This window comes from Lepisosteus oculatus, chromosome 26 (genome assembly GCF_040954835.1).
Source record: "Lepisosteus oculatus isolate fLepOcu1 chromosome 26, fLepOcu1.hap2, whole genome shotgun sequence".
Classification (NCBI taxonomy): Eukaryota; Metazoa; Chordata; class Actinopteri; order Semionotiformes; family Lepisosteidae; genus Lepisosteus; species Lepisosteus oculatus.
Genome location: NC_090721.1, coordinates 256,931 through 282,232, shown reverse-complemented (window position 1 = coordinate 282,232; position 25,302 = coordinate 256,931). Strand labels below are relative to the sequence as shown.

Here is a 25,302-nt window from a genome sequence, read left to right as displayed (position 1 = left end):
AAACTTGTTCCAGGTGGCCAGTCAGTGAATGCACAGAGGTCTCACCAATGCAGCATATTCTTTTAAGATTGAAGAAGATGAATGTAAGAAAGAGTAGGGGTCCAGATAATGTGTGGGGCAGTTTTGCAATCTTGTGCAGATCATACATGTGTGTGTCTTCACAAAGAGTTCTGGGAGTATAAAACAAGCTGACTAGCTTTTCCATAGTGGGCATGATGGTCTGTCATTTGCAACTATGTTCTTTTATTAATATTACTTCATTTAAATACTCGAACACCGGTGTATAAACTATCATATTTAACCTTTTGTTTCTAGGTGATCAAGAGACTAAGTAAGACATACAACAAGCACTTTTGCTTGGAACAACAGCAACACAATCACACAGGAAGGTTACTTAACTTTTCTTTTATTTAAAAGATCATTCACAAAATACCAAATCCTTAAATTCACTGTTTTTTGTCTTTTTCATATTTATTTTTTCCTTACGAAGCAGAATGTGTGAAGTGTTGGGAGTTTACTTTGTTACATTTAAAAGTCAACTCAGTTGACTGAAGAGTGAAACAATCATTAACATGGGATGGTTTAATTAAAAAAAATAAAAATATAAATCTGCCTCCCCTCCCCCCTCCCCACACATTCAAGACTTAGTTTCAGTCTGACATCAGAATAATCCACACTGAAGATAAACCAAACAATGCATGTCTTGCCAGTTTGAAGAAGTGTTACACAAATGGTTCTTATTTTTGAAATGACAGCTTAAAATGCACAAGTTGCATGAAAGCGAAGCTCTGTTGGTTGCTAGGGTTACTACAGGGAGGTGGCAAGTTTACAGCAGATGCCAAATCCAAGAAGTCACGGAAACCAAGCCTGCCTCCAACGTGCCGAGGGAGTCAAACACCCACACCTTCATGACAGCGCCTCACTTACGCTGAGCACAAGAGCCTTTACTTTTGAGATTTCTTTCCCGAGACTGAAGTGCGTCTCTCTCATCAGGGTTGCAGTGAATGTCCAATGTGCAGGCTGATGCCAGGACAAGTCCAGACCAGTAATGTGTGAACTAACCAGATCTGTAGACCCAGCTGTCTGGGAAAAGACCAGTGAGGGCCAGCGCCAGTTCAAACTGAACAAGGGACAACACAGCCGTCTACAGCCCAGACGTTTCCAGCCACTGATCTTGAGTACACAAGCTTACACTAGCTCAGTTTAAGGACTCCTACATTGTATCATAACCACTTCATTTCCATAGTTGTATTAATATTCTGTGTTGCTTTCTTTTCTACGGCCCTAAGCAAACAATTTAATTTTAATTTCACTAAAATTTTCTTTAAAAAAAAAAGACTAGCCAAAATTTGACGAGGCAAACAAGCAGAACAGAATATTAATTTTAAAATATAATGTGCTCAGGGGTACTTCAAGATTATCTAGAACCATTTTGAATAGAAACTAAAATCCATTGAGACTTGAGATTCTTGGCATTCATTAACCTGCACGTTTTAACCTACTCAACTCAATTCAGTCAGAATGATGGCTTTTAAAACCAAGAGAACTCTTGCCTGAAACTTCAGACCCCTTTCAAGGTTACCCATTTGCTCAAACAGAGGGCCCACATAATACTCCAAGTATTTGAGGAAAAATAAATATATATATAAATCACTTGGGAAACCTGCCAGTTATTGGCTGAAACTGCATGAGAGAAATTTCAGATTTTCACATTACCTCAGGGCCTCTTGATGTTACCATTACCTAGTGTGATATAGGACTGTCAATTTTAGAAGTTCTCCTAAATTCTGTCATTAATCTGGTAACAATTCCTAAACAATTCTGGGTGTGCTACACTTTAAATTGTTAGCAAAGCACAGCCAATAAAAAAAAAACATATTTCCTGACAAGAGAAACACTTCAAAGCTCTGGAGAGAAATTCTTTAAAAAAAAGGCAAGTGCCTGTTCTGACTTCTTACTGTTTACTGAATATTGTGAAAGCTGCAACACCCCCCCTTAAGGAAGCACTCTGCACTGAGGGCAATGGAAGCAAACTTGGATTCCCCTTACAAGTGAAATCAAAGATCCCCCCTCCCCCATCACCGGTGAGTAAAGAGGCTTCAAGACCAGCATGTGAAGGGAGGACTATACCAAGAAGCCTTCAGATTCCAACTGTCCTCTAGCAGCACCAGCAGGTTTACTGGCAGCTAACATTGCTGAGGACAAAGGAGACCTGTGAGCCAGAGAGGGAAACAGCTCTCCTGGACACATCAGCAGCATCAGCTCCGGAACACCCAGCCGCTGGGACTTCCAGCAAACCGCCTAGGAACAGATTCTTATCCGATACTTCAACACATTAAGAGTGTCTGTAAGATGAGATATGTTTTATTGCCATAAACAGTGAGGAAAAAAAGTTAGACTACTGACTTTTCTACAGTAAGAATATTCATCACTATATCACGTCTTATCTAGGGCTTAAAAGAGATGTGAACAAAACTGGCCACAACACAGATTCCCAAGCTTTGCATGTTTGATCAGTTTTTTTTTTAATTTTGGCGCTATCTGGAATGGAGATACAAGGAAATGGTTTGCTTTTCTTCAATAAGCACCCTGTGGTTTGCTTTTGAATCAAGAGAATTTCTTATTGGTGCTATTGCTAGCTGTGGAAGATAAATACATATCGGCGCGACTAGGACTGTAGCGTTTTTCACCATTTTCCATTTCTAACTACTGTGTGTTCATGCTGCTCTTCTACAGCAGTTGGGTTTCTGTATTGCTTCATTACTGCCGAAAGCAACTCTACTACTCTGCGCTGCACTGCGATCAAAAATCTTTCAAATACAAAGAATAACAGAATGCAAAAGTAAAACATTAAGACAAAAAAGGTGAGTGTGGTTCTGTTGTGGTATCATCATTTAATGTATAGGACAGTGGAACTTTGATTCACTGAATTAAGTATTTTAGAAACTCAAAAAAAGACAACGCATATCAGCCTTGTCTGTTGTGTCTATTTCATCAGTATGCAACATAAAAGATGCCTTTGGAAGGGGAAAAGAAAAGGTAAATGTCATGACGTCCTTACCCAAAGGCAACAGAATCAAACTGAAGCCACTGTCTGAGCTGCTTGCCTTTGGTGTCGGTACACCAAAGAGTTGACACATGCCAGGGTCGTACCCACCGCCCAAGACTCCACTGGCACTGTACCAGCTGGACGAGGGCACACCCTGTGCACCTGCAGAAGGGATGAGAACCCAGTGCCTTAAACACACTGGGCTTTCTTTGGGAGAAGTCTTTGAAAGATTTTTGGTCAACAAAGCCAGTCGCGATCCAGTTTAGCCTTCCGGAATAATGCAGCCACATGGATTTATTAATTCTTTAAAAACAAAAGAAAACAAAATTAGATGCAAAGTGGCAAAAAACAACAAAAAGAAAATATATAGCTATAACCCAGAGATCCAACAGATACACACTAGTCTGTGCCTGCTATAAGTTCCAAATATGAAGATGAAGATTTGTGAATTTAAAACTATACACCTTGCGAACTGTAAGATAATTTTTTTTTTTAATGTATACTGTTTCCCCCGGGACTAAAAATCATCTTATTTTTGGCCGATCCTGTGCATCAAAGACGCCTAGAAAGCTTTGATAATCGGCTGAGTGGGGTCACAATACCTCCAGCTCTTTCTTCATCTGCCTTCCGAGGGCATCACTCAAGGTCAGGCCCTGCATCTACAGGCGTGCCAAATTCTAGTCAGGAAAATTGGCAGACCCTTGCTCAAATCCCCTTTCTACCCAAAACAAATCCAGGTCAGCTGTACACTTCTGACGAACAGAAAGCATCACTCCTGTTCAGAATGGGTCCTTGACAGAGGAAGCCAAAGAAAGCAAAGCTCACCTGTAGCCACCTCTGCATTAAAACACAGGCTCTAAACATACAGCGGTCATTCGTTTTTCTTTAGTCCCGTGAGAATAGGATGAGATTTTTTTTCTATTGAGAGCAGCTAACTTCTTTTGCCTTTTTCAAGTCAACATGAACCAAACATCCACCCCCCCACCCCCACCAAAGTAACTACAGTACAAAGCAGGCGCTAAATACAGGGAAGCAGAGGTGTACGTAAAAACCACTTGTTAACAGCTGACATGCATTCACGAGCTGCTTTTTTGTGTATTGTGTGTTTTAATAATATTGTTTGTTTTCTCAAACTGAGCTCAGAAGAGGAGGAGGGTCAAAGCTCATCTAACGGTAGGAATGATAAACGCAGTGTCAAAGTTGCCCACTGGCGCGATCTGTTTCTACAGTTCCGTGCCCTCCTCCGTGTTCTGGCGAGCTGCGGCTGTCCGCCGTGTCTTAGTCTTTCTCTTTGGGAATTACCTCCTCCCTGGGCTTGGCCCCGCCGAATATGGCCGAGTTGGGGTTGGCGACTTGGTTAAGAGGAGCGTCGACTGTGCGAGGCTTCAGCTGTAGTCTTGGTCTCTGTGCTCTTTCCTCTGGAAAAAGCACACGAGCGACATCAGACACAAAAGAACATCTGCATTTTACTCCATGATCCTGAATGTATGACAGACTAAAGAACATATCACTACCCATGAAAGACCTGCCTTCTCTCTCCCTGCCTCCCAGCGAACCCACCTGGGATTGCCATAACCCTCACCATGTTCCTGGCATGGGCACGGTATGCCAGTCCACCTTGGGGCCAATTTCAAATAGCCAAGCAAACCTGGACCTTACTGGTCTTCAGCACACACGAGGAAACCACAGCACCTGTTGAAATCCCATACAAACACCCTACGGACAAATGCTGAAGGCCGAGGACCTCAAACACCCCCTTCCCCTGCTCTCAGACACAAAATGTACTTGTGCCGCGCCTTATGCCAGCAGAAGAAGGAGTGTGGTTTGTGCTCTGTGGTGGAGCAGAGAGACAGAGGTGGGCCGTACCTTCGGAGGGCTCTCTGAAGTCCATGGAGCCGCCACGAGGGGGTCCCTCCCTGTAACGACCAATCCCACCAGCACTCGCCCCCCTCCTGTCGCCTGGGCGCCCACCCCCTCGACTCCTCCCACCCAGGAAGTCATCATCTCTAAAGCCTGTTAAGAGATGAACAGGAAGGAGAAAAAAAGTTGACAGCTTCCATCCATTTTCAGCTGGAACGTCAAACATGGAGAAAAATGATAATGTGCATGAAATGCAGGCACTGTAGATTAATGGAATTTTAAATCAAATCTGGAATACATGTTTCAAAAATGAAAGAAAAGGCTCTGTATTTTCACTTGGAAAGATCAAAATCTGTGAATTTTGAATTCACTACCCTGAAGCACAGACAAGTTGCTATAAAAGTTGTCAGGGACTTGAATGCACTTTCAGCAACATACTGGCTGCAGTGCTGAACAGGATGACCGTTGTGCTTTAGTGACGCATTGAGGTCCTACACGTGCCCAAACAGCAACAGCGGGACTGTAGGTGTTCAGTCCAATGCACGGAAAATTGGGGATTTGGAAGTAAACGAAGGGTGAAACATTGCGCACCTCCTCCAGATTGGCTGAAGTCCTCTCTGGAATCTCTGGGGTCCCTTCCCCCTCCTCTGGGACCTCTGGGGGCACCCCTCCCTGCAATGGACAGGGGCCCTTGTTAAAGATGGGGTACAGCCTGCAGAAGGGGCAGCAGGCCTCTGCTCCAGGCACACTGTGACGAAGAGCTCGCCAGCCACTGATTGCTCATTGTGGGTTAGTAGGGTGGAGAGAGAAGTCCCTAAATCCCTATTTTAGGCAAAGCTGGGAAAGAGCAGGATAGTCTGAAATATGCTGTGGAGCTCATCACAGATTGACTGTGGCACTTCAATTACACTGGCATCAGTAAGAAGTGTGTGAGGTGGACAGCCGGATTACTGGAGAGTAGAAAGTGACAGTTCACAGCAGTGTTAGCACTGCTGGCTTACTGACTGGGAAAACTGTATAGTGACTAAGAAAGGAAAACTGAAGGATGGAGGTGCAGATGGATGAGGAATGAAGAATGAAAGCATGATGAAAAGTCCATAAAAAAACCTTGTTGTATTGTTATCTCCGTTAACTAAGTATCAGACACACTACAAAAATGTTTGTTAAAACAGACAGATGCATATTGGTGAAAGCCAACATCCTTTTATTATGCCAAATCAAAATATTAAAAGTGTCACTCAGGCGCAGATTTAAGTTCAGAACACAATACTTAAAACTGCATCAATGCTGTTGTAGCGGCGAGGCTTAATAATAAGGCAGAATTAAGTGTTTCTGAGCTTCCCAAATGAGGCCTCATTTCTCTGTTCATCTCTGTGGTGCCGCCACAGAGAAACCATTCATGCAAGGTGATTTAAGGTCCAAGGACAGCTCCCAAAGGGGGATGCATTTAGCTAAGCCTGGCTATCATGATCAATGGTCATCCATTGGTGCCTATCTGTCTAGGGAGTGCGAGTTGGACATCTGGACTGCATTACTAAGTGTCAGGACTAAGTGACTCATATCTCACCTTGATCAACCAATCAGGGACCGGTAGGGCCGAGTAACCCACGTGGGACTCTGATGCCCATGGAACTTTCAGCCAATCAATGAGCTAAAGTTCCTCCAGGTAAAAACAGGCAACACAGAGAGCCTGAGAGATTCAACAAGATTCAGATTCAGATTCAACAGAATTCAAAGGAGAATTCCAGGGCAGGACGGCCCAGGAGCAGAAGGCTCCCAAGGGCAGGACATTCTCGCAGCGCGCCTCCTGACCATCCTGAGACTCAGCCCGGACAACCACGGAACGGCCAGTGTGTCCGAGTGCCAGAACTTTCCTTTGTTCTAAGAGTCTAGAGTGGAGGTTGCCAGAGAGTAACCAGCAGCAGGCCTCGTGAACTGGTCGGAACTGTGGACAGCTGAATCACTATTCAGAACTAGCTCTTCATCATAAACGAACTGGTCCTCTTCCTGACTTGCTGGGACCCACAGTCATCTTTTCTCCTGTGCACAAACTTTGCTAGTTAATGCCAACAGTGAGCATCAGCAGCGCACCGTCGCAAGCCGCACATCACAGCCTGGCACGGAGCCAGAGAGCGCGGATTGGACAGCAACAGCCTGCAACTGTTTCTTTGTGCCCGCAGGAGATCTGAATCCCCAAAGATTGGATGAGTATTCAACTTCAATGCATTACAGCTCGAGAATTCAATTGTTATCCCAACCAGTTGATATCAATTTAATTCCTAAGAGTTATGTACTTGTTTGAGTATCTAATGTAGAAGTTGTAACCAAGTCCACTTTACGAAACGGTCTTAATGAATGATATACTGAACGTATGTCCTCTTGATATGTATAACTCTTTGTAACTGATTGAATATATATCTTTTGTATTCTGATAACCCTCTCGATAAGATCTGTTAGGTTTATATGCATATTCTATGTATTAATAAATGTATCCTCGTGTATTAGTACCTGTGTGTGTGCGTTGTTTGAGTTATATCGCATGGTTGGATTCTAAAGCCACCAAAAGAATCAACTTTGTGATTTACTGCTACAATTAATAATTGTCTCAGTAAATGCCCAAACCCTACAGAACTGGTGCCTTCAGAGAGCCACTATAATCTACGTTATTTGGCGTCCCTGAACCGGTTTTCTCTACATTTATTTGGCGTCCCTGGGTGGGCGTGGCAAGACTGAAATGAGTCAACCAAGCGGAATAATTCAATATAAAACGCCGCGGGTTTCATACACGACAATACAGTGTGCTGAAAGCCGAAAGAAAAAGTTCCCCTTGCTCTTTAAGCAGTGCTTGATTGTTTTGTGATCTTTTGCGATCTACCGGGTTGATTGCATACTTGATCTTGTGGTTTTCTGTGGTAAAACTGTAATTTCGTACTTAAAAGTAATACTCTTTAAGTTTTACGATGGTTGCTAAAAGGTCTGAATTCGAGTCGCTATTAAGCACTCTCTCTAGCAGCGACAGGTCTGACCACGATCTCTTCCATATCTCCGTCAGCGGAGAAGCTAGAAGGATAAATCTCCATTCTCTGAGAGAGCTAGCGAAGGACATAGAGAGATTTGACCCCGCAGTGTCAGAGAATAATATCGAGAGTTATATTCAAGACCTCAGGTATAACCTGCAGTACCTGCCAAACGCCACAGAACAGGAGAAAGTGTTTCTGGTTAGAAAAACTACCAGCAGAGCTGTACATGAGTGGATGGCTAGGCAGATGAAAGAAGTCTGTAATGACTTTGAGCAGCTTTGTCAAGCACTTATCGAAGAATACAGTGCGTATTGACCCGACTGCTGCGATAGCCGCCGCTCTTAACATTAAGCACGAGAGAGCAGAGTCCCCTCGCGAATATTACGAGAGACTTAGACGAACTTATTTTGGAGGGCGAAATGATGAGGGTTGCGAAGAGAACACACATTTCAAGGGTTTATTCATTGCGAATCTCCACCCGTCAGTCAGAAAGATGATCTTAATGCATACAGATGCACAGACCATGAAAATGACTGATATCAAGAGATTCGTGCCGAAAGCCTGGGAGTATGATGTCCAAAGTCGCTCTGAGCAAAAAGCTGTTAAAGCGACTGCGTTCGCCGTCAGAGCCAGCAGGGTTAATTCCCCCCTGCTCGAAGGAGCACAGGCTCCTGAGCTGGCTAAGCCCCGTTCCAAAGCAGGCACACTGGACCGCACCCAGCGTCCTAAGTGCCATGAGAACACCAGGGGAGGGAAAGGGCTAGAAAAAACTGAACAAAAGGATTCAGTAGCCGCCCGCCTGGCCAGGCTTGAACAAGCTTTATTAGGACAGGGACAACCGCTCCCGAAGGCTGCCGGAAGCGTGAATGAGCTGATACTCTCCACTGGAGGAGGCGGAGACCCGCCCCCTCTCCCTTCCTCAGTCTATCTGATTGAGCGGAATGGTTCCTGCCTGGATAAGGTCAGCCACTCCCAAGTGAGTGCTGACTCCACCCCTGAAGTCACAGAGCAGGCAGTAAAACGCAGAGGAAAAGCAAGAAGCTTTTACCTCAAGGCTGCCATGGGAGATGTCTTACCCAGTGAGACACTGATTGACACTGAGGTTGAAAGGTGTTTGATGTCACACGGCAAGCTCAAACGGGTAGAAAAAGAAAAGGGCATGCGACTCAGAGAGGAACCTTTGGTGGATCACCAGAAAGGCAAGGTGTGGAAACAGGTCAAGGCTCCTAAGCCTTCTGTACAGAAGGAAAGGGGGGCCAAGAGGCAGACTGTGCTCACACAGTGCCCACCGAACACAGAAGCCCATGCGGAGATTCCTTCTGTTCCCTCTGGACAAGAAATAAAAATATTTCCTTGTTCCCCAGATATACAGGGAAGTCGTGTCCCGGCTGAGGTCACAACAGCCTCCATGCCACAGGAGCGGTGCTCCAAGCAGCCGCCTGATCCACCAGGTAAAGCACACACCTTTTACGTCCCTAAAGAGGAGCAGATCTCCCCACCTGGCGATGAAAAGGAGCTTTCCCTGTGCACCCTGGCACCTAAGAGGGGTCAGGACCACCACCCTGCAGTGGTGGAAGGGATCCAGATGGCAGGAGAGCAGGTTGGTGATGAAGCCCTCACCCTTAGCCCTGAGAGGTCCTCTATTAGTGAGGATCTGCTTGAGCAGCTGTCGCAGGGCCACCGCCAGGTGCCCCTGGTGCAACATTCACAGGTTAGACAGGAGGTCCAGCTCGACGCTGAGACTACTGCGCTGTGGACACACCTGATCCCAGATGCCGATTCCCTCTGCTTTGACCCAGGGAACCTGCAGTCAGGTAACATTATTTCTCACAACTACCAGGTAGTGAGTGAGACTGACCTGATTGTTCCTGCCTCAACGGCAGGGTTGCCAACACACCCAGTCCCCCAGAAGGGACAGGGAATGAAAGCCGAGCCGGTTTTCTTACAGCCACCAGCTCAGTTTGTCAGTCTGAGTCTGACCAACAGTGGTTCAGCCAGACTGGAGCTGGATGGTAAAGTCACCCGCCTGCCAGTGCAGGACATCGCAAAGAGAGGTGTCAGAATCCCCGCCTGCACTGACATGGGCCTGGTGAGTGATAGTGAGTTCAAAGACAGTGAACTAGCTATCCCAGTGCTGGGGCAGCTCCCTGAACCCCTAGCGAGGGAAGGGGGGAGTGAGCAGGTGTCCTACACCCACGCCCAGCGAACGATTGTAAACATGCCGATAGAGGGATTCCTCAATCAGGAAGTGTGCAGGGTGGACCTGAACAGTGAGAATAGGATAACAATCCCAGATCACTCAGGTGCTCCAGATGACCACTCAGCCGAGGGTCAGGCATGCTCCACCGCTGCACCGCCCCCTGCAGGGTTACTAGAGCACAGGCATGAACAAATCGAAAAAGCAGATGCCCTGGAAACGGAGGAGCAGCATCAACCGCTGCGTCAGATCTCCCCAGATTTCCAGGATGTTGGTGCCCAAGATGCCACAGGGCATACTGAGAAAGACACCATGTACACGCCGCGCCAGCTTAGAAAGGCAACAGTCACTCAGAAGGAGATGACTGGGATCAGCCACCCGAAAAGACTTTTGGGAGGACTGATTGCTGCCGCCACTGTTGCACGTTTGCTTTTTCTGGTAGGTTTGTGTGCTACTGGCACTCTCACCCTGACTGCCCCAAGAAGGCAGGTGTCAGAGATGCCAGAGGGTAGTGACAGACTGTATCAACAGCAGCAAAAGTTGGAAAGCTTAGGGAAAACCCTACAGGCAACTTCCTATGCAACAGGGTTAAACCTTATTCCCCAAACAGTGGACATGATTGTTGGTGTTATACAGTGGGTTTATGCTTGTGTGCAACAGGCCAGAATGTTGACACAAGACCTGTTAAGGGAGTTTAGTGCCACTGTAGCCAGTCTAACCACGGCACAAATCCCAACCCACTTGATTCCACTCTTCTCAGTAGAGGAGCATGTGACATTAACCCCATCGCTCATAGGTCACCCAGAAGGCAATCCAAGATTGAATTCGGTTCCAAATCTTGAGATGGGTATGGCTACCAAAGCTATCCATTGGCTGTGTCTAAACGATTCACCCATGAAGGGTGTAAAGCTACTAATGAGCAGAGGGAGGTTAATGAACCCCATGAAGAGCAGGTGGGAAGTAAATGGCTGGTCAGCACACCACATTTAACTGACACTGTGACTTGTGACAAGTATGATACAGCTACCACAATGCAGCTATCTAACCAATAGTTTTCCTGTAAGTTCCCGAGGAGGCCATAGTACAGCATGGTAACTTAACACTGTACGGTCTGGAACCAGACAATATAAGACCAAACTTGAGGTCTAAGATGCCTTCAGGTGCCACACTATTCAATTAGATAGAAATCCAAGAAACAGTAAGCCCTGAAGAGGTACAGGTAGTTAGTTTGCTTTAATGGAACAAACCTCCAAACCACCCTAGCAGATACCCAACACAGGTGTTGTGGTTTATGGGGGGGCTGGGAACAGGAACTGGTGTTATTGTAACACTGCTGCCGGGTAGCTGGATCATGACTGACAGTGTACTCTGAATGATGTACTCTCACATCAAGATGTACTCTGGGTAGCATGAATGAGTCAAAGGTAGCATGTCAAAAGAAAGGAAGTGACTTCTCCCCAAATATCTACCACAGAGGTATCAGATATTGACAGTGAACTTCCTGATGTGTAATTCCTAGACTGAGATAATGTCTCCTACCGTGTTTATACATACTCCAGATGTTATTCATCCTGTTTGTATCCAATGCTGGTTCCGGTATGAATTCTCGAGGAGTAATGTAGACATTTAAGATTAATGTTCTAATGGCAAGGGACATCACTTAACTCTGTTTTGTTTTGAAGGCAACAACGCCTCAGGACCTCGTGACCTTCAAAAAGGGGGGATATGTAGCGGCGAGGCTTAATAATAAGGCAGAATTAAGTGTTTCTGAGCTTCCCAAATGAGGCCTCATTTCTCTGTTCATCTCTGTGGTGCCGCCACAGAGAAACCATTCATGCAAGGTGATTTAAGGTCCAAGGACAGCTCCCAAAGGGGGATGCATTTAGCTAAGCCTGGCTATCATGATCAATGGTCATCCATTGGTGCCTATCTGTCTAGGGAGTGCGAGTTGGACATCTGGACTGCATTACTAAGTGTCAGGACTAAGTGACTCATATCTCACCTTGATCAACCAATCAGGGACCGGTAGGGCCGAGTAACCCACGTGGGACTCTGATGCCCATGGAACTTTCAGCCAATCAATGAGCTAAAGTTCCTCCAGGTAAAAACAGGCAACACAGAGAGCCTGAGAGATTCAACAAGATTCAGATTCAGATTCAACAGAATTCAAAGGAGAATTCCAGGGCAGGACGGCCCAGGAGCAGAAGGCTCCCAAGGGCAGGACATTCTCGCAGCGCGCCTCCTGACCATCCTGAGACTCAGCCCGGACAACCACGGAACGGCCAGTGTGTCCGAGTGCCAGAACTTTCCTTTGTTCTAAGAGTCTAGAGTGGAGGTTGCCAGAGAGTAACCAGCAGCAGGCCTCGTGAACTGGTCGGAACTGTGGACAGCTGAATCACTATTCAGAACTAGCTCTTCATCATAAACGAACTGGTCCTCTTCCTGACTTGCTGGGACCCACAGTCATCTTTTCTCCTGTGCACAAACTTTGCTAGTTAATGCCAACAGTGAGCATCAGCAGCGCACCGTCGCAAGCCGCACATCACAGCCTGGCACGGAGCCAGAGAGCGCGGATTGGACAGCAACAGCCTGCAACTGTTTCTTTGTGCCCGCAGGAGATCTGAATCCCCAAAGATTGGATGAGTATTCAACTTCAATGCATTACAGCTCGAGAATTCAATTGTTATCCCAACCAGTTGATATCAATTTAATTCCTAAGAGTTATGTACTTGTTTGAGTATCTAATGTAGAAGTTGTAACCAAGTCCACTTTACGAAACGGTCTTAATGAATGATATACTGAACGTATGTCCTCTTGATATGTATAACTCTTTGTAACTGATTGAATATATATCTTTTGTATTCTGATAACCCTCTCGATAAGATCTGTTAGGTTTATATGCATATTCTATGTATTAATAAATGTATCCTCGTGTATTAGTACCTGTGTGTGTGCGTTGTTTGAGTTATATCGCATGGTTGGATTCTAAAGCCACCAAAAGAATCAACTTTGTGATTTACTGCTACAATTAATAATTGTCTCAGTAAATGCCCAAACCCTACAGAACTGGTGCCTTCAGAGAGCCACTATAATCTACGTTATTTGGCGTCCCTGAACCGGTTTTCTCTACACTGTAAACCCATTATTAATTTCTTAATTGATTTCTAAGAAATTAAACATTCCAATTACTGTACTTTGAAAAATTAAAAATGACAATTAATTTAATGCTCTCTGGTATAAACCTTTTTTAGAAGTTCAAATGGCATGGGTTCTAGCCTGTGTTCTATATGAGACCAGATTATAAAAGAAGTATATGAAGTAAAAACAAACCACAATTACCGCTCTGGAGCTACTGACTGGGGTACAAGCAGCTACTTGTACCCTCAAGCTGCCCCAGCAGTTCTGACAGTGCCAAGGAAAAGCAAGCGGGTACCTCTCTCATCCGTTTTTCGGAAACCGAACCCTCCTCCACCTTTTTCTTGCCGGCGGCCCTCTGCTATGTCCACTCGCAGTGACCGATCTCCAAGGAGCTGAGGACAGTGGGAGAAGAAGTGAGGCACTTCAGATCACATCTGACTGGCTAACTTCAGGCCTTGGCTTGTGTGGGACTTACAGAGCCGGCTGCACTTGGCATTTATTGTGGCTCATTCACTAACCCAGGGGGATTAGTAATCCAGGAAACCACATTTTTTGGTTGTTGCAAGAATGTGGGTTTACCTTCTTCAAAGAAAAGTCAAAACCGGCACTTCAAGTTACAACAATCACGAACAGGAACCGTGCAGGGGACACGACCTTGTGAAAACCTCAACACCGCGGACTTGTTGCCGTGCTCACTGGTGTATTCACACAGACATGGCTTCTGAACCACTACGCCAGATGCTCTGTTAGGAACAGCCAATACTGAAAATAATGCAAAGCTTCAAGATGACTTATTTTGTCTTTCCTACTTGAAATAAATGCTGAAAGCATTGCAGTTACACTACATCGGCCTCTGAAAGAGATTGCCTTTCCACTCATGGTGGAGGGTGTCGCAACCCTGGAACCTGCGCGGTTCTGCAAGCGGACGTGCCCGGCTCCTCCTCCAGCTCCGGACCGCACACCTCCCTCACATGCCAGCGGCTCTGCGCCCAGCTGGGCGTCCAGACGCACGCGTTCGTCACAGGAGCAAGCTCACAGGACCACACTGTTTTCAAGAATGCACTTTTTAAATCAACTGAGTTGTAAGAATTTAATTACAATATCTTAATTTAATTTGTTAAATTAATAAATTACAGCCATTAATGTGGCAGCAAGAAGCTAACCCCTTATTTCCCACTGGCTGCTTCGCAAAACATGGAGGTTTTAGGAACTTAACCCCTGTAAAGGGTGAGTTAATATTTCACACAATACCTACATTCTGTCTGGTTGACAGCTGGTCTACTGTTAAAAAAATCAAATTAGATTTTAATGGTTCAAGTAGAATGAACCAAACTGCTCATCCCGTGTGAAGAAGTTCACTTGGGTCTTGCAGAGTTTCAAACTAAAAACACTGATAGGTAAGGGATTAATTAGAAATAAATGTTAAAGTCCTAATGACAGCAAATGACCAATCAAAATGTATCTTTACATTTAAATGCTTTCCCATTCAAGGTCCAGAAATCAACTACCATCTAACTAGGATTTTGGAGAATTTAGTCAATGCATGTGAGCAATAAGTCAACACCTGCTACAATCAAAACAGCTCTGCAAGCTTTGCTTGGTCAGCGTTGCTGCCCAGGTCCAATTACAGCAAGCAAGCGAACTACTTACAGCCCCGTCGTATGTCAAGGCTTCCTTTAGGGATTCCAAGTCATCAAACTCTACGTAACAAAACCCTGGAAGAAAGGGGTAGAAAGGTTACTGTGCTGAGTGCTCCACGGGTCCCTGCCCCACCCCTGTCAAACAGGACCTGTAAGCCACATGCAGCTCACAGGAAGGGGTGCAAAACCACCTCGACCGTTTGGAAGGAAAGATTTCCCAGCAGCCCTGCATGTTCAAGGGTCAGGGGGCTTCAGCCAGCAAAGCTTCTCTCCGCTTTTAACACGGTGCAACATCGGGACACCAGCAGTTGTGCTCTTCTTCTGCCCGTGTGCCGACCTGTAAACACCTGACAACACCAACCTGGGAAGTCAACCAGACCCCGAATTCCCTATTTTTGTTTAAAAACCTTTTAATAACTTCAGCATGCCATCAAGATGAATCTAATCCTGAGTATGAATGAAATTTAAACGTTGCTGCCTACACATAAAGCTTGTGCAAAGCTGGGGGGGGGGCTCCTTGTGCAGAGTTTGGGGTGTCACTTTATATTTGGAGATCATGAGTGGCTATGACATGGGGAAACATTCTTTTTCCACATTTTCTACAAATAAGAGAAGCAAAGCCAGCTGTATCCAACGTGACAAAGTACACATCCATGGACAACCCACAGGGGCACAAAATGGGTGGGGAGTTCAAGCAATTTCCTCTAAAAGCACAGAAGACTGCGTATAGAAAGGAGCTTGTGATTGGGGTGTGTGTGGTCTGCTTTTATCTAACCTTTCTGCCATGAGCCCTCTCCTTCAAAATTAAGAATTGATAACAGACCCTTATTATCGAAGCCTACTTCATTTCACAGAGGCTTAAATTACTTTAAACCATAATTATGTTCAATCTACAACAGCATTAGAATGCAATCAAAACTAGAGCTGTAGGACTGGTCTGCGCTTGGATGCCACACTTCAGAATAAGCAGAGCCAGCTCCAGCAGCCCAGCCCTGGCTACTCCGTTATCAGAAAAACAAACCCAGCCCAGGAATGGAGGTCCTCACCTTTGAACTTGTCTGTTTCTTTGTCTCTGACTAGTCGGACGCTCCGGACACTGAGATCCTTGAAAATGGCGTCTATGTCTCCTTGCACCGTGTTGAAGGGCAGATTTCCTACATAGGCTGTGTAGGGAGGCTCTGCGGGCAGCTCCTTCTGTTTGCGGGGTCCTCCTGAGCCGCTACCTCCTCGGGATCTTCTGTTCAGAAAAACCCCGTTAGCAACAGATGAAAGGGTGAACAGCGGCGGCCCTTCTACACCAGGACCTGCGGCCCCGGGTCCCTCTACACTCACACACTGGTGCAGACACAGCAAGGCCAGAGCTCATGTGGGGAAAATAAGAAACTTCAAGCCACATGGGCAATCTGTGGAAACTGCTTTAAAAAGGAAGAGCAGACATTTGTTTACCCTTTGTTTCAAGGAAATGAAAAGGCTTAATTTTGTGGACAGAAGATCGGATGCCAAGACACATGCCTCAAAGCACTGCCACTCATCTATGTATGTGCTATTAAATAATACAAGTATTCTATTATTGCTTAATAATTTTTATTTTTCAGTTAAAGGTTTTTAATAATGCACAATAATATCATACTCTATTATATATAATATGTATTATAATACATAGTAAGTACAATACAATAATACAAAAATAAAGTAGTATATACAATGTACAGTAATAAAGTTAACTTTACTTGAACTGAGCCTTCAGTACAACTAGTAGACAACAGGTAAAATGCCTACACAATGTTATTTCCGCTGAACAATGGAGAAACAAAATATAGACTGAACCTTTATTGTGGTGTTACACAGTATCAACTACCTATAAAATGCAACATTTAATTATACGTTTATTTTGTTGTAGATATTTTTATTGAATAATACTGTAACTTTGAGTACAGTATAAACACACAATCATTTCTCCAATACCTAGGTTTACCATAGAAGCTAGGCTCACTATGCATTGAAAATCCCGTATGTATAATGCACTGCAAAAATCTGACATTTGTCAAATTCAGGTTAGGTAGTAGGTGCAGGAAGAAGCTGATAATAAATAATAAATAATAGTTTGCATTACATCTTGCCTCTGTTGCAATGTCCTTTTCCCATCTTCCTTTTAGCAATTCTAACATTTTTAGCTGTGCCTGCAACTCTGTACACTTCACCATCTTTGAATCCTGGGCTCTTTTTCTGCTGTCTAGAGAGAAATCTCTTCACTTATTTAAAGTACAATCATTCACTTTCAATAGACTTTAAATTAATATTCATCCATTCCCAGTTCAAAGCTTGTGAGCTCTGTCTCATTCTTAGTCTACTTTTCTAAATTTATAAAAGCTAATTGTAGAGCTCAGCTTCAGAGAGTTAAAAGTCATATGATAACACAAGGTCACAACTTCCCACCTTACAGTGTATATATTGCATATGTTGTGTATATTGTGTCCACACTGCCCTCACAATAAGAGAGTGGAATATTCCATGGGAATAAGCGAGTACATGGGTCCTCCCAGAACTGAAAAGCAGTAGCAGAGTTGACCTTTTCTTCAGCATGCTATGCCAGTGTCTACTGAGTCTGCAGGTTTTAATTTCAACAGAGCTCCACCTTCTCAGTCCTAGCTGATGCCTTTAATTTGCTTTGCTTATTTGTTTAGATTTCTGGTTTACTCGCTTTCTGTTTCATAATTATTCAACTTCAAACATAATGCTTGCTGTAAATAAAACTTGCTGACCCTTGTTTCTGACTAAACGGCAGCCAGTGCTGAAGTTAAATGTACTTGCATTTAAAAACAAACTGCAGCCAATTACATTTTATTTTATAAGTGAACTTCAAGCACTTGCTTTTAAAATCAACTTCATAAATATTGCAAATGCATTATGAATACTGTTCAACAATTAGAAAAGGTTGCATCCACCTCTGTATAAGAGATCGACAGTTCACATCTTGATCAACTGGCAAGCTCTCAGGTGCGTGCGAGTCACCAGCTCAATACCTCAGCCAGTGTAGTGAGAAAGAAGGTGACAGTTTGTATAAACTCAAGTTCAATAAATTAACTGCCATTAATTGGATGCTTAATTATTTTAATTAAGCACCAGTTGTGAGAACTAAAGACTATACCCTAAAATGTTCTGCACAGAGTAGAAACTATAGAATTTAAACTCAACTGAATATTGTGGTACCAATATATAACTTGCTACTTCTATTGGTACATATATAGCAATCAATAAAGTGCATATAATTAGTGTTTATAGTATAAACTGTACACCTTGTACCTCAGATTAAGGTACACCACCTGCCAAATTAATGACAAAACAAATTGCATCAATGTTTGCACAGAAAACATTTACAAGTCCAAAACCATTAAGCATTAACTCATGCAGTATATACATCCGGATGGCCTCTAAGACATCTAAAACAGACTGGAATCCCTTACAATGAATTTCTTAAAGGCCTACAGAGCCCCCTGAATTTTCAATCCAACTCTGCACTTAGTAAACTAATTTTACTAATTAGTAGCTTAATTGATCCACTTTAACTGCTTTTCAGCCTTAAAAAATTCTGCCTTTACAAGACTTGCATTGTGCACCTGCAGGCAGGGGACAAAACAGTCGAAACTGCAATGTAAAACTACTTAACAGTGTTGGGTCACCACATACAGCCCATAAACACAGTGGGAGGCGGCGGCACCACTCTTCCACAAGAAAGTCAGTCAACTCACACCTGTTTGACGGAGGTGGAAAATGCTGTCTCGGGCATCACACCACAATATCCCATAAATGCTATACCAGGTTCAAACCTGGTGAGCGAGAAGGCCGTGACATAAGGATTACATCAGTGTCCTGCTCATCAATCCACTGGGCTCTGTGGATCTGTGCACTTCCGCCTACTGTTGCCTGTGCTGATGAATTCCAGTATTCATCAGCCTGTGAAACTCTGAATTCCAGTATTTTTATGACCTTAAACATAGTAGGGTTTATGTGCTTATTAACACATGATCGACACCTGTGTGGAAGCCAATGCTTTCAGTATAATTGGCATTATATTATTATAATCTTAATATAATGCCATAATATTATATCTTATTTACTTACATGCTTCCACTATTTTGTCAATGATCTACATATTCAACTGTGATATTTATCAAAAAAAGATCAGTTCCAATCCCATGTGTTCTATCATACCTTACCAGCCAGCCACTCAAATATACAATAGTAACACCTTCAAACAGAAGTAGAAATCTTTAACAACTACATTATTCAACTCATGCAGCTCAAAGGAAGGTGTACTTAAATCTGCACAGCATGATCACAGCAAGAAAAGACAGCTCATCTTCCAGAGCTAGAGATTTAAAACACACTACCCACTGTCTCCTTTGTGCTTTTCTCAAGGGGACACATCTTGCACAGCAGAGATGCACTGAGGAAACCACCCTAACAGTACTTCAGAACCACTGCACACCACATAGTCTACACAACACTCAAACAAGCTAACTAGTGTTTGCAGCTGCCCTGCATGGAGCTAGTCAGTCTGTGAGGGGTATCAAAAGCCTATTGTGAGCTCCAGACCCCTTATTTATCAATTCTTCCACAATTAAGTCTCTTCACTGGTCTCTGGTACAGCCCCTGTTAGCCCTACAAAGAAACCATCTCAATGCGATATACTGACTTTGAACTGGGTTTAAAAGAACATTTGGAAAGGATGAAAACAGCCAAGTTCACCGAGCCTCATCTTACGGTAATTTGTAATCAATCATGACATCATTTCTTCCCTTAAGCATTATAAATACTGTATGTATTCATACTCCTTCTCTCCCTTGCATCCGTCTCCTGTATCCCTCATCTCCACCTCTGCCCCTTGGTCACTCCTCACTCCGCAGGGGGTCCCGGCCTCCTCGTCCTGTGGCCAGCCCTCCACACAGTGGGTTAAGACAAATTACTGTAACCTTAAACAATCAAATCTTTTAATATGTCTAATTCCTGACTGTTGTTATTCCCAGTGAAATTTAAAATAGAGATTTTCAATAGCCTTGCTAAACATGTGCAGAAGTAAAATAAACTTTTCAGGATTAACTTCTACTTGTTCCTTTGCAACTTGCTTACTGACGCAGCTTCCTGCACAAACCTTCCCAGAAAATAAAGAAGTCTCAGGTAAAGATGGGCTGAATAAAACCGAAGGGATCTTAAGTCTTGAAAAGAAAACTGCAGTAAAAGTGCCAATAATGGGAAAGCATGGCAGCCTACACACCATTGTGCTGGCCAAGCCATGTGACATTGACGCAGTGTAGTGCAGACGGATGGCTGAAGATCAGACAGTGTGCCAAGATCAGAAAGAACTGTGACCAGAGATTTCAAATCTCACCTTGCCTCTCTCCTGCTCCATCCCACTCTACCTGATTTAAATCCTGGGCTGAATCGGAGATTCCCAGTGTGAAACCATTGTGATCCGATTCCCACCCTCCACTTGCAAGTCTAACTGAAAGTGAAGAGGTGGTTAGTAAATGTGCCAAGCTCAGGCCCGAACCATCCGAATGGCAATGACGAGTGCAAGCCTCCTGGTCTCTGGCATCATTCCTGCGCCCCTGAGTCATCAGCAGCTAATAAAACCCCTCGTCCAAAGAAAGTCAGATTTCAGGTGAAAGACTGCTCATCTACAAATGAAGCTACCCACCACATTTTAGTACATTTAGCAAACCCCACCAAACAGCTTGTAAAAAGCAAGAAACATTGTGTCAATGAACAATTATAAATAATTATTTATGAGTACTTAAGCAATTTCTTTCACAAAAGATATTCCTATGAAGTTACCACCAAAACTCCTAATGCAATTTCACTTAATATTTCTGATCATAACTAAGAATTCTAAGATCTGGTTAAAAAATGTAAATTTACAAAAGTGTACTGCAATATGCTTGCAAGAAGAGTATAAAAACACTTTTCACACACAATACGAATGACAACGAGTTAATTTAAATTCCATCTCAGTTACAACCTCGTTCTACTAATGGAAACTCAGGACTTCCACAAACCACTCTATTGCTAACCAGCCTCGTTTCTGCGAAATTACTTTTACCAGCTACTTTATGTTAGTATTTCCTGAGGGACACTACTGGTTTATATAACAAAATGAATAATCGCATGGTAATATTTGTTTAGGTATTGTGGAAACAGGGCCGCCCACGGAACAGGAACCCCCTTTGTGAAAGGGCAGTTTTCTAGATTTAAAGTAAAAAAAAATCTGATTTATTTAGCATCGGACGAAAAAGGGGGGGGATATTTAGTGTTCAGACACCTCATATTGCAGAAGAATCATTTCATATTTGTTAAAACGTATCCGTCTAGCAACATGGACAGCACAGAATGTAACGGATACTGATTTTTGGGTGGAGAAACGGGACATCTAGCCGAGTTTGTATAGCTCCGGAGAGAGCAGCGGGCTGCGCGCAAGGGCGAGTCTCCTTCACTCCGGGGTGCACCGCGCCCCCCAGCCCCGGCACCCACATGTGGCGCTGCTCTCCCGGGCTCCCTGGCGCCAACTGCCCCGCTGGCACCACGCTACAGCCCGGCTCACCAGCCGCACAGCTGCACGCCGCCGATCCAGCTGTAAAATCGCTACTACTCCGAAGTTAAAAGTCAGGAGCACATTATCGCGCTTCCATAATTTACAGTTGGGGGTCTCGGATGCATCACAAATCCCAGCGATTTCCTAATCCACCACACCGGCTCCCCATTCATCCCAGCACGTCTCCCACACCGTCCCCCGTCTCCCCCTGACAGGCCTACTCAAGTTGGACCCCGAAACCCATCGGGGCATCTCGCCCCCACACAGCACCACTTTCCTGGTGCTGGCGCTGGCACTAAATAAACATCCTGTTCCCATGGCTGTTTTCTTACCCCCTTCCACCTCCGAAGCTGCCGTAAGCCCGATCCCGGTCATCGTAGTTATCGTAATCCGCCATTGCAGTCTGTGCAGGAGAAAGCAGGCAGGAGCGTGAGGACCCGCAATATAGAGCAGGGCAGGGCTGTCCTGGCCGCGCCTGGCCAAAAAGCGACACCGCGACTGGGGTAGGAGTCCACAACTCAGTCCTGAACATTAAAAAACAAGAAATACAACACATCCCAATATTTTAAAAGCAGCGATTCAAATGTTTATTTGGTTATTGATTTGTTCTAACGGCACACGTGCCAAATGTATATCAGGGAAAAAAACATTCAATGCACTAAGAAAACTCGAAATGGTATTCCCAATGAGATTTTGTCTATTGTCGGTCATCTTTCTGGACTCAAGGTTTAACGTGTCCGGTTTCTTAAAATAAGCTTCCTGTCACAAATAATATTATTATCATTATAATAACGGATTCTTATTTATCTGTTCTCATTGTTCTAACAATTAAAGGTTTTAACCTGAAAAACAAACATTTCACAGCCAAAACCAAGACTAGAAAACTGTTTACATTTCTCATTAATAGAAGGTATTTCTAATAATAATGTGATTTTTTTCTTATCAGTAACAGTCGGTTCCAGGACAAATGCATCCAAAATTGGTGGACAAATTAATCCTGTGAAGGAACAAGTAGTTTGGTACCATTGGAAAGAAGACATTCAGCTTTGCAGCCAGCCTACACTGATGCAAATCCTTAATTGAAATGAATTAAATATGTGTAAGTAAAAAGGAATGAAGAGCAGTTGGATAGGAAGCTTTTTTAAAAATTCAGGAGATTTCCTGCTTGCTTACTGGAAAAGAAACTGAAAGTCTTGATGGTAAAGGGCCTGCTATTACCTTCTATTTATGATAGTTTCATTTTAAGATAGATAGATGGATAGATACTTTATTGATCCCGTGAGGGAAATTGCAGAACTGTACAGTACAAAATGAAGCGTGAATTCTTCAAGTAAACCTGACAAACACATAACAGGTCTGAGGTCCTGTCCACCCAGTATACTTAAAACCCAGGGGTAGTCTACAGCTCAAGTCTATCTACAGAGTAGGTCGTATCGAGTGGTGTGCCTTGTCAGAGGTGTGGAGTCTACACATTAGGCATGAACAAACTTCACTCTGACTAGCCAAGACACACTACTACACAGGGGACAACCTCAGCAAAGCTAAGTAGAACATTTTAAGGAACAAGTAATAGGTTTATTCCATGCTGAAAAGAGAAGAAAGAAAACACAACATTTCAGCTGTGGAGCCTTCTTCAGGTGTATTTTAAGTACTGGTTTAAAGATTGGTTATGTAGTGGAGGCATTGCCTGTATCTGGAAAAAATGCATCTTTAGATTGCTGCTATGTTTGGCTTTAATTTTTAAAATATTTCCAGATATAATAGAGCCAGGTAATTAATTGTATTGCTAGTGGCAACCCGGTTATTGTTTAACTGTATATGGGTTTAGCTTTGGACTCCATTTTGCACCTCTCTGCCCACGGCCTGGCAGATTCCTCTGCAGACACTTCTCGTGCAGAGGCCTCCTGTCCAGAGTGTTGGCTCAGCAGATGGTCTCTCCAGCCAAGGGGACACCTGCTCCTGGTTTCAAATCGCAGGCACAAGGGGACAGCCAAAGGCAAATGATTAAAAATCCACCCTTGCAAGTACAGTGAAGTTTTATCCGAGTCCCCATCCAGTCTGGTTAAACAAGGTAGTAATATAATAATGGTGACATGAAATATTGTTAAGGTGTAACTCAAGGGCATTAAAGAAATTCAGCCATGAAACACAAAATGACAGATATTTATGATAATAATTTCAACACAATGTTATAGTTAGCTTTTAAATATCATGATTACAGTCAGACACTTCAAATAATCCAAATAGTTTTATAATAAAACTGTTAATGCCATGCAAATTATGCAGTGAGTTATTTTAAAATGTCATTTTTTTAGACTTGCTTTTCAAATAAGTTCTAAAATTGCTGAGTCAGGGCCTTTTATTAATAGATTTCAAATGCCTTATATCCATATCTCCTTATGTTTAATCACTCTGATTTAACAAAAAATAAAAGATAAATTCAAGAACCCTAACAGAGGGTCTGGTGTGTCAGAAAATGGTGCACAATTTGTTAATTTGTTTCGGTATTTAACTGTAAAAAAGTACCAATAATGTGCACTCGATTTTTAACATCTACCCATTTTCTGATCACTTCTTCCAATTAAGGGTTGCATTGGAGACGGAGACTATCCCAGGAAGCAAAGGCGCAAGGCAGGATAACCCTGGATGGGACACAAGTCCATGGCGGTGCAGACACACACACACACACACACACACACACACACACACACACACACACGTACATGCACTTGCACCATGGTCAATTTTCCCTGAAGCTAATTAACCTACCAGCAGATCTTCAGACTATGGAAAGAAACCAAAAGCACCTGGATAAAACCCATGCAAATATGGGGAGAACATACAAACTCCACACAGACAGCACTCCAGGTCTGGAATTGAACCCAGAGCCCCAGCAGAGTGAGGCAATATTGCTAAACCCTACGCTATCATGTTGTCCTTAATTTATTATATTAAAAAGATATAACAGCTCTGGAATTACTACAGAACAGCACTTAGATATATTCTGTGAATTTACCTTACTCAACATCCTACATTGAGTGACATGAGGGAACTTCAACTTGAGAACTGAACCTTTTTGTCTTGAACAGAGGGGACCTCATCCAAATATTCAAAGTCATCAAAGGCACAGACAAGGCCATCCCAGAGGCAGTGAAACAAAAAGAGAGCACAAGTGGAAACTATATGGAAGTGCATTTAAAACTGTGATGAGGAGGCATTTCCTTACACAAAAGGTAGTGGGAGTATGAAACAAACTATTCTTTTTTGGGTGGTGCTAGTATTCCAGCCATCAGCCATGAATTCTTACTAGTTTGTGTTCACCACCAATTGCTCATTCAGGTCTGGTCTTTGTGTGCTGCCATTTCGTCTAAGTGTGTTATAACACAGGAGTTTCCAACTCTCAATAAAGCATATTACAATTTGATTTTTTTAATTTGAAAGCAAAGATGTTTTCAAAATATTTTGAAAAACTGGTAAGGAAGTATACAGAAAATGGTAAGAGAAAAAAACATATAGGTTTTCTAATGGAAATATTGCACAGGTTGCATTTCCTTGATGTTCTAATAACTTTCACTGATTTCTTGAGAGGCATGGGCCAACTTTACTAGTACCATCAAATAATGTAAATGGTATGAAGTTTTGATTATTCCGCATAAATTCTAAAATATCACATAAAGTTACAAAAAAAAATTTTTTTTTTACAAAAACTACAGGCTACTCAGTGAACACATCCCTCGGAATATCCACTGCCCATTTTGCAAAACATTAGGAAGTGTAATATTCATTTTAGGTTTAGATTTACTTTAATT

The 25,302-nt window shown here is 43.4% G+C and overlaps 1 protein-coding gene across 5 annotated transcripts; it reads right to left on the bottom strand.

Moving 5' to 3' along the window:
• Positions 1 to 390: 390 nt before the first annotated feature.
• Positions 391 to 21,946, bottom strand: eif4h (eukaryotic translation initiation factor 4h). Of its 5 annotated transcripts, XM_015367520.2 has the most exons (8): positions 21,826 to 21,942; positions 15,951 to 16,141; positions 14,915 to 14,979; positions 13,560 to 13,656; positions 5,501 to 5,581; positions 4,916 to 5,062; positions 4,352 to 4,467; positions 391 to 3,352 (listed from the first exon to the last, which is right to left on the bottom strand). In XM_015367520.2, exons 1-8 carry the CDS (start codon positions 21,888 to 21,890, stop codon positions 3,347 to 3,349), a joined length of 768 nt encoding a protein of 255 aa, XP_015223006.1. In that variant the 5' UTR covers positions 21,891 to 21,942; the 3' UTR covers positions 391 to 3,346. The 5 variants fall into 5 exon arrangements, with proteins under 5 accessions (XP_015223006.1, XP_015223007.1, XP_006640858.1 ...); XM_015367519.2 differs by lacking the exon at positions 391 to 3,352 and having other exon boundaries at positions 3,362 to 4,467; positions 21,826 to 21,945; XM_006640793.3 differs by lacking the exon at positions 391 to 3,352 and having other exon boundaries at positions 3,364 to 4,467; positions 15,951 to 16,138; positions 21,826 to 21,943.
• Between the last annotated feature and the right edge of the window lie 3,356 nt (positions 21,947 to 25,302).

Excerpts from the sequence above, each read along its gene's own strand:
- eif4h (XM_015367519.2), bottom strand. The coding sequence starts at position 21,890 with ATGGCGGATTACGATAACTACGATGACCGGGATCGGGCTTACGGCAGC. Across the intron at positions 13,657-14,914 it reads CCTTGACATACGACGGGGCT|CTCCTTGGAGATCGGTCACT; the intron begins GTAAGTAGTTCG and ends CACTGTCCTCAG. Across the intron at positions 5,063-5,500 it reads CTTCAGCCAATCTGGAGGAG|GCTTTAGAGATGATGACTTC; the intron begins GTGCGCAATGTT and ends ATCTCTTAACAG.